Raw genomic sequence first — 11982 nt, 5'->3', positions numbered from 1 at the left:
AGGTCACCTCGTCATAAAAGGAGATAAGATGTTTATGCCTACTGTTTTCTGATATGTGCTAAATAAAGAAACTCCTTATCAATCACACTTTAACTGAATCTCCTGACTCCCTGTCCCATTTATCTCTAGGCCTTTAAAATTGTGCCATACAGCATAGAAGCACTGGACAAACTGTTGACTGAGTCACTGAAGAAGAACATCCCTGCTAGTGGCTTGCACCTGTTTGGAATCAACCAGCTGGAAGAAGAAGATATGACAACAAGTAAGTTGAAATTTCGAAATTTTTTTAAATTGATTTTTAAACTTCATCTCTATCAGTTATTTTACCTTGGAGTGCCTTAACACTGTAGTGTGTGGTGCCTGCACAGGCTGTCTCAAAAATCTTAGATTTCAGCCAGGTAACTAAATTTTTGATGATGCCTATAGAAGGGGAATTGCTATTTGGATCAGGTGACTCTCTTTTTATTACATACATCAGTCTCACTTCCTTGCGCTGTGGCAGATGCAGCTATGTAAACAGCTTCAGACACAATCAAAGTGAGAAGATGATGGTCCTCAAAATGTCACCCATATTTTCTTTCTTGTTCTTCTCCCAGTCCCATGTGGTGTTTCTCCCCAGCCCAGTACTTTTCCCCTAACCCCATTACTCTGCTCTAAGGTGTGCACAGTGGGCACTCAGCAACTGGGCTGGTGTGACACCATGATGTGGTTGCCTTAAAGCAGCTGGATCCCCTGAGGGTCATAGGACTTAAGCCTGGAGATGTGCTAGGTACCTCAGTTAGTTTGTGCAGTTAGCTCCATTTTAAACTGTATATACTTTTCAGAGCTTTCACACCTGCTTTGGTCTGTGTATTTGCTAGTAATTGTGTTTCTCATGCACTGGCTCTATTGCTAGTGGAAAGAAACTTAGATTCTAACAGGCTCCTGTCCTCACAGATCAGAGGGATGAGGAATTGCCAACACTGCTTCACTTTTCTGCAAGATATGGGCTGAAGAACCTCACCGCCTTGCTGCTTACATGCCCTGGAGCACTGCAGGCCTACAGTGTAGCCAACAAATACGGCCACTATCCAAACACCATAGCAGAAAAGCATGGCTTTAAGGACCTCCGCCAATTCATTGATGAATATGTGGTAAGAGGAAGCAGCAGTCCTTCTGCATTGTCCAACAGCAGATGTGGGCAGTGGCACCAAGCTTGGTACTTAGTGTTGTGGGAACAGGAGTTATGGGGTAGTAAAGGGTGCAGTGTGGTGTGGTAGGGTGTAGAAAACAGACATCAAGCCTTAACGAAAGCTTCCAGACTGGACATCTCTGGAGCTTGGGGATTTCTTTGGGCTTTTGCAACTGATTAAGATAGCTGTGCTTGTGGCATAGTTGGAACTTGGGAAGGAGGTTGGGATGAAGCTTTGCATTTTTCTCCCATGCATGGTTTGGTGAAAATCTGCACTGTCCCCCCACCCCACTCCACTCCCTGCACTCCATGTTGCAAATATGTGAGAAAAGGTTCTGCTGTCCTGTGAATCGAAACTTGCCTGTATTACACGAACAGCTGCCTGCTGTGAGGTTTCCTGTTAATCTCACAGAAAAGGGTCTGTGTACTCACACTCTGGGTGTTAACGTGCTGCTGCTAATGCCAAGAAACTGAAACCGAATCTACACCAAAGCTAAAACTTTGCTTTTTTGTAAGTGGTCAGCTACGCTGACCCAAAAATAGCCTTTCACAAACATTTGTATTTTTAGAATGAGCTTTGCTTATGTTCTAGGAGTTTGCAGACATCAGGTAGGATGTGAAATTGAGCGAGTGAGAGGCTGTAATGGCTATTCAAAATGTCAGCACCAACTTGTTTCACCTTCATTACCTATTATTACAACATAGATCTTGAAGGCTGGGCCCAGACAGCATAGAGAGGATTTAATTCCTTTGAGGAGCCTTAGTTAAGACTATGAGTGAGTGAGTGGGATGCTTTTAGAAGGTTTTTTTTCAGTGATGGGAGAGTGAGATATCTTTTGCTAGCTTTGATTCTCCAGATTCTTTATTTAAATGAAACTTGAACTTTTTTCTTGCTCTCCTTCTTCTCCAGGAAACTGCAGATATGCTCAAGAGTCACATTAAGGAAGAGCTGATGCAAGGCGAGGAAGATGAGTCTGTTTATGAGTCCATGGCTCATCTGTCAACTGATTTGTTGATGAAATGTTCCTTGAATCCTGGCTCCGATGAAGAGCTTTATGAATCCATGGCTGGATTTGTCCCTGGTGCCCCAGAAGACCTTTGTATGTATATTCCTAGAATCACAGAATTGTAGGATGGTTTGGGTCGGAAGGGACCTCTAAAGGTCACGTAGTCTAGCTTCTCTGTAATGGGCAGAGACATCTTCAGCTAGATCAGGTAGCTCAGAGCCACTATCCAAGAGGCCTGAGCTGATATCTCAGTAGCACCTCAGTTGAGTTTCAGAGTAAGGGCTGATTATACCTTTTCTGCTCTCAACACAAGGAAACTGTGCTCCAGTTCTGATATTAGCAGGCCTTCCTTGATTGCCAGTGTACAAAATCAAGAGCTGTTTCCTCAGTGCATTGAAAACTCCCTGAACCCTGAGCAAGTGAATCAGCATTTGGAAGAGACCAAATTTTCTGCCATGTCCTGCTTCTCCATCCTGATCCAGGGAGGTAGGGACACTGTCTTACAGACACTGGTGGAAAAGAACACTCTGTAAGGTGTGATTTTACTGACAAGGGGTAAACTGAAAAACAGGAGCTGAGCTTCTACCTCTACACCTTGAGAACAAATGAAGGTGAACATCTAGAAATATGGATACTGGAAAGATTATAATTGAAAAATTGTAATTTTAATCCACTTGGTTTATTGCTAAAAATATAGAGCTAATTGTGATAAATATACAGATGTTTAACTTTTTCACCATTGCATTAATATTCAGTGAGGTCGATTGCAAATATTAAGTACCTGTGTTAAGCAACTGTAAATTTGCTGTTCTTACTTATCTGCCTATTTTGTCTGGCTTCATCCCACCGATATATTTTATGATTCCCATGATGAGCAGAGAATCTAGCTTATTATAGTTTAAATACCTGCAAAAGGACTTCTAGTGTTTCTGCAGTTTTAACCGTGCTGCCCCAGAGGAAGGGATTTCTTACTGAAACGCTTTTGCTTATGTGGACTATATCTGTCTTGGGATGGTTTTCTCCTCTTTTAGATTAAATGATGTTATAAAACACTTTTTCATTGGTCATGGAGTCCAGAAGACTTTGTTGGCTCTCTGCCTGAAATCATGAACTCTCTTCTTCAAAGTCTTTTTTTGGCTGCTGCAGGGATAGTTTTACTACTAAAACCAGGATTTTCCTGCCTTCAGGTGAAGATAAGCAGTAAGGCCAGTTGGACTCCTAAGGGACAAAGCTGCTGTTGTTTGCAGTAATGAGAGTGAGAGTATCTAGATATTAAGAAGCTCTGTCTGCAATCAGTGCACCCCTGAATGGGGCTGATTGTTTAAGTCTGTGGAGGGGATTAAAAACATGCTTGTCTTCTTCCACCCCTGAAATGTCCAGATCCCCCAGAAAATGTGCAGGGGATTTTCTTTTCTTTCATGGATGCAAATCAAGCTTCCTGTAATTTACCACTTTTGAACTGGGCTCTGAAACACCTCTCTGAAAATATTCTCATATTGGTTCAGATTTGGATCAGAATTGCTTCTTGTCAAGAAAATCTGCACCTTCCACCTGTTGGTGGAATAACTAGTTGTTTTAAGGCACTTGTTTCTTCTTCCCTGCTGAAGATCATCACCTCCCTCAGTCTGCTGAGTCTGCTGTTTCCATCTGCTTGTGTGTGTGTCCTCTTGCCTGTTTCTTTAAACAAGCCACACTAAGTTAAACAATTCGAGAACACAGGTTTTCATACCCTCACTTGCTGTGATTGACAGATCTCAGGAGGGAACTTGGCTGGTGTTTTGGATGAACACGTGAAACAGAGCCTACTTGGCTGACAGGAGATGGAGAGCCAGGAAAGGTTGCTATGGGATGGGAAAGGTTGTGCGTTTGAAGCCTAAGTCAGGCTGCTGTCCTTAAGCGCCCTCAGTAGCAAAATCCCAGAGGATGTATGTCCTTGAGGGTAGCTTCTGCAAGCACAGCCACATCAGCAGTGTGGCAGAGGTCTCTGGGATCAGCACCTTAAAGTTCTCATGGTGTGCAAATGTGCTGCAGGCTCTGCAGGGCTAGTAGAACTAGAGAGGTAACTCAAGCTGTCCCTGCAGTAGGTGCTTATGATTCCTTTACTGAAAAGCAGAGCTGAGGGAGTCTGTTTTAAAAATGTTTTCCTCATTGGCGAGATGCTGTACATGGCTTATCTGTAATAGCTCAGCAAGGAATGTGAGTGTGTTTCCTGCTTCTTCTGGAGTTCTAGTGTATTGCTCCTGCGTGCTTATCTGTTACCTTCCACTCAGGAGTCTTTTACTGAAAAATCTCTGTTTTTCTTATGTAGTCTGCTAGTCTTTGCCTGAAGAATACTTATAGCTTGTCTGAGCAGGTAAGATTGAATTGGCACAGTGCTCAGCACTGAGATTGGTTCTCTGAAAGTGAAGGTGTTTAAATATTATTTAGAATACCAGCACACAGGCAAACCCTCACTGAAATTAGTGGGAGTGCTGGCTGATTTAGAATTGCCATCACAAATAAAGGCTTCAAGCTTTTGTACTGATTTAAAGGTTTGCGAGGATGAAAAACTTCCTAGGCAATGATAATCAACTTCTACTGAGGTACTTTCTCCAGGTCAGAGTAGTCCTTATTGAGTAGTTATGGCAGTGGTGCAGCAGAGTACCTCGGCTGTTTTAAGTGTAGTCGTACTGTGGCAGCATGCCCGTTTATTGTGATCGATGTGCTTCCACCACACTTTCAGAGACTGATCAAAGGAAGGTTAGATACCACAGGGTCAACTTGTCTGGCAGGAGCTAGTTTGAGGATAAGGTAACAGAGCTGGAGCCATTGTAATGAGTTAAAAGTAGCAGCAAATACTCGAACACTGGAGTGTTCTGTTAGTTCTTGTGTTCTTCATCCCACTTCTCATTTTTCAATGCATTTTTATGTATTGTTGTTTCTCTCTGTATTTGCTCCTGGGGGAACATTGATAAAGTAAGTGTAGAAGCTGTGCAAGGGCCTGATTTTGCTGAAACTGATGCTGCATGAGAGTTGCACACACCTGTGTTGAGTTGTTAGTTGTCTATTTAAGTTTTGAGATAAAAGATTGAATTAAAAAGAAAAAATAAAAGGTTTTGTTCATCTACAGAACGCTGCCTCCCCTTCTGCTGGAGGGGAGTGTCCTTTCCCAGGTTTGTCTTAATGTCTTGAGCAGTGTAGAACATAAAGTTCTCACCAAATCACTGGGAACTTGCTAGCTTCTGCTGTTACCTTGTTTGCTGTTCTTTAGTAGTGAGATTGAATTGCCTTATTTAATTTGTTAATGTTAATCTAATTGTTCCTGCTTCAGAAGAGCACTTCCCTCTTATTACATTTCTCAAATACCTGTAAAGTCAAATATCATTTTCGAGAATATGCTTCAGGTTGGTGCAGATTGCAGGTAAGTGCCATTTGGCTAAGTCAGTCACACACTGACAAAGAGCAGCTGAATAGCAAGAAGGGAGAGTTAATCTCCGTCATACCAATCTGGTAGTATGAACTGCAGCATCAGATAAAGTACTTTGCTTTTTCTGGTTTCCTTTCACTAGCATCTCCTGCTGATTTTTGCAAAACAGTGTTATGAGTATTTTTAGTTGTGTGCAGGAGAAGCTCTGAGAGCAAGGACTTTCAGTGCTGAAAACTTGTTTGATTTGTGTGAAGACTGAACTGCGTTTGTTTGTGTGTCTGTTGTTACAATGTTTTACTTGAGGAAAGAGTTGGGCTCTTTCCTCTGTCCAAGGTCAAACAGTGGCAGTGGCCAAGGGCTGGTGGAAACAAGGCCAGACTCTCAGCACTGTTTCCGAATCTATGGGCTGTGAACCCTGTCTATGAACTCAGACCCCAGTTAGTGTGAGTGTCGTGCAGAAATGGAATCCTTTATCCTAGAGAGTTTCAGCCAACTAATATCTATTGTCCTGTAATACGCAGACCTCCGACACCTGAAGAGTATATGTTAGTTCACATATAGGTTGTGATGCCCTTATTCTACTCTCTTGCATGTCCTCTCCCTCTTCCACAATTTTTATTCTCTTGAGGCTATGCTTTCAACACTGTCCTTGTTGATTTTTATTTTTTCCTTAGTTAATGCAGAAACAGCAGCCTCCTTGTTATTGCTGAGAAAATTTTGCACAAAATAATAACTGCTTAGGAAGTCCTGAGTTGTGATTTATGCCAAGGCATTGAAGCCTTTGTCTTGTACAATAAAGGACTGGTCTCTGTAAAGTGGTAGCCTGCTTCACATGCAAGAATACCCAATGTGTTCAAATGTTTAAAAGCGGAAGGGTGTTATTACTTTCTAAAGGGTGCCCCCGCATGGATATTTTAGCTCTTGTGAAGGGTCTGTAGATCACAACTCATCTTCTGTATGTCTGTCTGCTCACAGCTTGGTTGAGCTCCCTTCTGAAGCCTTAAACCCTGCCAAGGGAAACTGAAACTCTTTGAATGAATATCTTTTAGCTACTAAATTCTGACACTGGAGAACTACTTAACCCTCTTCCCACTAACCTTTCAGACCAACTTTCCCCAATAGCCTCAGAAAAGTCTGAGGACCTTTCCTGTTATACCCAAAGTTTGTGTGTGCCACCTTCTTGTCATTCCTATCTCACTAGCCGAGCTTTGCAGTAATTGGAACAGAAGGTGTCGATGAAGTTGAGAACTTCTTCTCAATTTTGGTACATGGGTGAGATGTTAGGTCTCATCTGTACATAAGACAGGCCCCTGTGCAAGAGGGTAGTGAGGTGGCAATCATGTCTTCTAAGGAAAACTAATTAGTTGATGAATTTAACTACATTAACTATATGATAGAAAACAAACCCTGCAGTATCCTATTGCACTGCTGGTTAGTAGTCCTGCAGACCACAGCCAAAACTGGGAAGGTGCTGTTCCCTCCACAGAGAATGAAAGGAACTTTGTACACCTCTTGCATTCTGTTCTGCCCCCAAATCCATAAAGTAGTGGCTTTCCTCTGGGCCTGTATTTGGTACAGGTTCATTTCTAAAAGCTATGTTAAAAATAATCAAGGTGACTGCAGGGTGGAAAAATCACTCTACAGAGAAATACAGGTCTGTAGTGCTGATTCTTTAGGATGCTCAAATGTCAAATCTGTGCTTCCTTTTAGTGCAGCCATACTTAAATGAACTTTATGTTAGGTTGGTGGTGAGCAGACTTGCTCCAGCAGCTTGCAGCTTGGCATGGACTGCAGAGCTCTTGAGAAGCTGCTGTGATGTAGTTAGTCCACACAGCATGCAGTATTGCTGTGGCTATGCTGGAGGTATTCCTGTGAGGTTAAAGCTAGGCTGGCTGCATTCACGTGACTGTCAGTGGATTCTTTGACAATTATTGTTTAAAAAACCCCCACAACATTCTAACAAAGCAAAATCTTGCTAGCGTATTCTTGTCCCTTTCTTGTAATCTCTTCAGCCTTGCAGGAAAAAAAATAAGAAAGATCAGCAAATATTTAAAAGATGTTTGTAGAGAAATATTTCATGTTCTTTCATGTAACCTAAACCATCTAGTTTACATAGTAATAGATATTTCACAATAAGTCTCAACAATTAATTTATATCACTCTTGGTTTTAATATCATTGGGAGCATAGTTACCTACCAGTTTAGTTTTAGGGTTAGTTTTACAGTTACAATAAGTTTGACTCTTTTTTTTAAATCAGAATTCTCCATGTCAAAACACTGACTTAACCAAGTATTTTATAGTTTGCTGTCACTCCTTTCTCAATACTAAATTATCACCTGACTCTCTAACTACCTCCCAGTCCAACTGATTAATTCAGCCAGTTGTTTTGAATTTTATGCAATAAACTAAACAAATACTATCTTCTGTGTCATGGGTAAATTGCCCTTAATGTCTTGTTTTGCCAAATCACAGTGTTTCCACTCAGTTTGTCCTCTCAGGAGCACTGTGCAGAGGCCAAAACCTTCACCTGGCCAACACACTCTCAATAACAGCTAATCCTCAGTGCCTGCTTGGAACCTTGTCAGGACTTCTCAGTAAGCAGCATCAGTCACCCTTAAGCATAAGCATCAGGCAGCTGGCAGAGATTTGTGCAGAGGGCTTCCTCTTTGATTTTCACCGTAAACCAAAGGTCCAGTCAGAAAGATCACATCATTTTATTATATTCTGTTACATTGTTCCACATGTTTAAGGGCATAATCAACAGGTTAATCTTTCTGATTTTTTCCAGATGTGGAGATGCTTCAGTCCAAACCAGACACTCCAGTTGCTGGAAATGAAGTTTCTCTAACTACAAAAGACTCAATGCTCCGCAAATTTTTAGAAGGTAAGACCTGTTTGGAGAGAGGGATGGCAGTAGCACAGTTAAAGCAATTAAATGGAACTTCAGATTTCTCCTTGGTCTGTTAAGGATAGGAGTTAGTCCGTGCTGTTTGACATGGACAGCCTTGCTTTAGTGGGTACAAATGAGGCACAACAGAAAAAAGCAGCTTGTGAGGTGGTTTCATAAGTGTGATCAGTTTCTTCCTGAAGAGGAGGAATGATTTCTAGTTCCAGTTCCTGCATACCAGTGAGGGCAAGCACACAGCTGGTATCTACTCAGGAATGGCTGTCTTTTGTCCTTATCGTGCTGATGGATATTAATTCATGTGTCCTGATGTGGATGCAGGCTCCCCTCCTGGGCAGAGGCTGAGTGTAAAGTAGAGAGCACAAGCTAGTGATGAATTTTTAATGTAGATGCTTTATTCAAAAGTCCATCAATTAAAAAAATCAGCCTGGAAAGAGGAACAGAACTGCAAGCTCCCAAACCTGATCTATGCTCTGTCTCTTCAGTGCTTCTTCTGCCTTCTCTGACCAAAGCCAGACCTTAGCTCCATGTTATCCCCACTGAGCATGATTGGGTTGTCTAAGCCTTTTCCCGACTCACTGGGTTCCGTAGGATACACACTCACTTTTTGTGGGTGACACAGCTGGACTCGGAGCAAGATTAAGTCTGGGGGTCTCAATATCTTCTTCTGTTTCCCCTGCCAACACCAATGCTCTGGCAGTTCCATTGCATTGACTCAACTAGGTGTTACAACATTGTTAAAGGAAAGGCAGTCCAGTGGTTAGGGTATTCACTTGTGACTTGGTAACAAACAGAATAGGGAATTAGTCCAGGAGCTCTTAATTCTTCTTGCTAGCATACAGACAGAGGGAAACTTTTAAATTGGATATGACGTAATTTGATGGTTTTGCAGTTGTGTTAGGAGTGAGAATAGAATGGAGATGATTAAGGGAGTGGAGCATCTCCCTTATGTGGAAAGGCTGAGGGAGCTGGGTCTCTTTAGTTTGCAGAAGAGGAGACTGAGGGGAGACCTCATTCATGTTTATAAATATATAAAGGGTGAGTGTCACGAGGATGGAGCCAGGCTCTTCTCGGTGACAAACAATGATAGGACAAGGGGTAACGGACACAAACTGGAACACAGGAGGTTCCACTTAAATTTGAGAAGAAACTCCTTCTCAGTGAGGGTGACAGAGCACTGGACCAGGCTGCCCAGAGAGGTTGTGGAGTCTCCTTCTCTGCAGACATTCAACACCCGCCTGGACGCCTTCCTGTGTAACCTCACCTGGGTGTTCCTGCTTCGGCAGGGGGATTGGACTGGATGAGCTTTTGAGGTCCCTTCCAATCCCTAATGTTCTGTGATTCTGTGAGATAATGAGGTGGTATAATGGTAGCTGGGCTTGTTAAGTACAGACGTGTACCCAGCTACCTCTGAGCCATGTTGTTCTGAGATCCAATATATTGTCAGCTGATGGTGATTGCTCATTTCAGACAAAGGAATAATTTGGTATTACTTTGTAGACCACCATAAGTAGCTTTTGGAAACCACTGCTCTGTTTGATTTAACTGTTATAATATGTTAATTAACTGGAATTAATGGAACTAACTGTTCCTTGAGTTCTTAAAAACAGTTACAAGATTTTTCACTATGGTGTCTTTACTATAACAGATGGTACAGGCTTAATGGTAAACACGTGTTACTAGATGTTAATGACTTTATCAAGTCCTGTCTTGAAGGGCTTTGGCACTTTAAGTCACTGAAAAACTGGATGTTTCTGCCTGTGAAATGGCCAGCTCGGTAAGAATGTGATACGTAGTGCGTCTGGAAGTATCCAGTGTTCGGTGAAGTGGCCAGGTTGTTTTTCTTACAAACTCTACTGTGTTGTAGGCAGTAGCACGGATGCACCAGATTCAGTTTACGAACAGTATGGTGAAGATGTATACTACTCAGTGGAACAAGATACTTTTCCACAGGAGATGGCCAGCAGACCTCCTGTTCCTGTTCCAAGACCAGAATCCAGCTCTCCACAGCCTGACAATGAGCTATACATCTCCAAAAGTGAGTTGGGTACCAGGATCTAAACTGTGGACTGGCCTTGACCCGGGCTTCAGTTGCCAAATAAATGCAGCATCCATGCTATTTCTGTCTTCATGAGATGCATTTCAGTATCTAAAGAGGTTTTTTTTTTTACAGTTTTTGCACAGAAAGCTCAAAGACCTGAGAATCTCTATGTCCCTAGAGGAAGGGTTAAGAAAGGTAAGTCAGAAGGTCACCCTGAAAATCTTTCCAGTAATCCAAAAGCAAATCTGCTGAAGTAGCTTAATTTGTGTGAAACGTGACAGAATAATCTGTTTTATAAGGCTCTGAGGATAATAGTCCTATATGGATGGCCCAAGCTTTCTGACCTTAGGTGGCATTGGAAACATTTTGTAACTGCAGAGTGTGAGGGGGGTATCCTTTTATCACATACTGTACATATCCCCTGTCTTGGAGTTTATCCTCAGTCAGGATCATAATGGTCGTTGAAGTAGTTTTCTATGCTGTGACACATATAACTTCATGGAGCTGATGACCCACTTTTGATCTTCTGGATATCGTCACTGCCTGTTAATCATTATTTCCTGAGATTTAACCTTTAATGAACTGCTTGCCATTGATCTCTGCGCTTGCAAAACTGTGATCTTCTTCTTCTTTCACCTCTCATTCTGTGCACTATCGGAGTGCCTGGAAACACATTTGAGCTTTTATCACATGTGTTGGGAACTCCTCTTTAACTTGCAAATGAGTTCCAAAGAACCAGCATTAGTGGGATGAGTTTTCATTTTTCTGTTTCTGGAGTAACTCTGCAAGGGCTCCCTAAGAAGAAGTCTAGCTTTGTGACTGCCAAGGTGAAAGCTCTGTTCTGTAGATTGCTGAGAGAGATATTTTTATAGTGAGGAAGCAGAACACTTACAGGAGTATGTTTTGTGCTGTTCACTTAAATTATGTTTTTAAGAATAGAGATTATCCCTGGTACATATTTGTATACAAGGCTGCCTCTCAGCTGGGCTTTTAGCCCTGACAAGTAGCAGGATGGCGTAAGGACAAAACACTCTTCTGGTTAGGGAAACATTCAGTTTGTAGCATTGATATTTTTTTATTTTTTTTAATGTCTGCTGTATCTGGGGTGCTTGAGTTTCTGTGTATGCAGTGAGGAGGGCAGATGCCACATGTTCAATAATATTTTTGGTGTTCCTCTCTTTTCAGAGACAATAGTCAGGCCTGTAAGGGACCTGTCTCAATCAAGCATATATGATCCATTTGCTGGAATGAAAACCCCAGGTCAACGGCAGCTGATTACGTTACAGGAGCAAGTGAAAATGGGCATACTCACCGTTGATGAAGCTGTGCTTCATTTTAAGGAGTGGCAACTGAACCAGAAAAAGAGATCAGAATCATTCCGGTTCCAGCAGGTACAGGCTTATTCCACTGTTTAAGAAATACAGCGCGCTCTCTCTCTCTCTCTCTCTCTC

The 11982-nt window shown here is 42.1% G+C and overlaps 1 protein-coding gene across 1 annotated transcript; it reads left to right on the top strand.

Moving 5' to 3' along the window:
• Nucleotides 1–129: 129 nt before the first annotated feature.
• On the top strand, nucleotides 130–11922 carry PIK3AP1 (phosphoinositide-3-kinase adaptor protein 1; the record flags this gene model as incomplete). Its single annotated transcript, XM_010179842.1, has 7 exons — nucleotides 130–262; nucleotides 937–1133; nucleotides 2082–2271; nucleotides 8374–8469; nucleotides 10358–10528; nucleotides 10664–10726; nucleotides 11717–11922. Coding segments are annotated over 7 exons (1056 nt in total), but the record flags the coding sequence as incomplete, so codon positions are not given.
• Nucleotides 11923–11982: the final 60 nt, after the last annotated feature.

This window comes from Mesitornis unicolor, unplaced genomic scaffold (assembly GCF_000695765.1).
Source record: "Mesitornis unicolor isolate BGI_N332 unplaced genomic scaffold, ASM69576v1 Scaffold54432, whole genome shotgun sequence".
NCBI classification, from domain to species: domain Eukaryota; kingdom Metazoa; phylum Chordata; class Aves; order Mesitornithiformes; family Mesitornithidae; genus Mesitornis; species Mesitornis unicolor.
The sequence above is the reverse complement of the archived record's forward strand: the minus strand, read 5'-3'. Positions and strand labels throughout refer to the sequence as shown.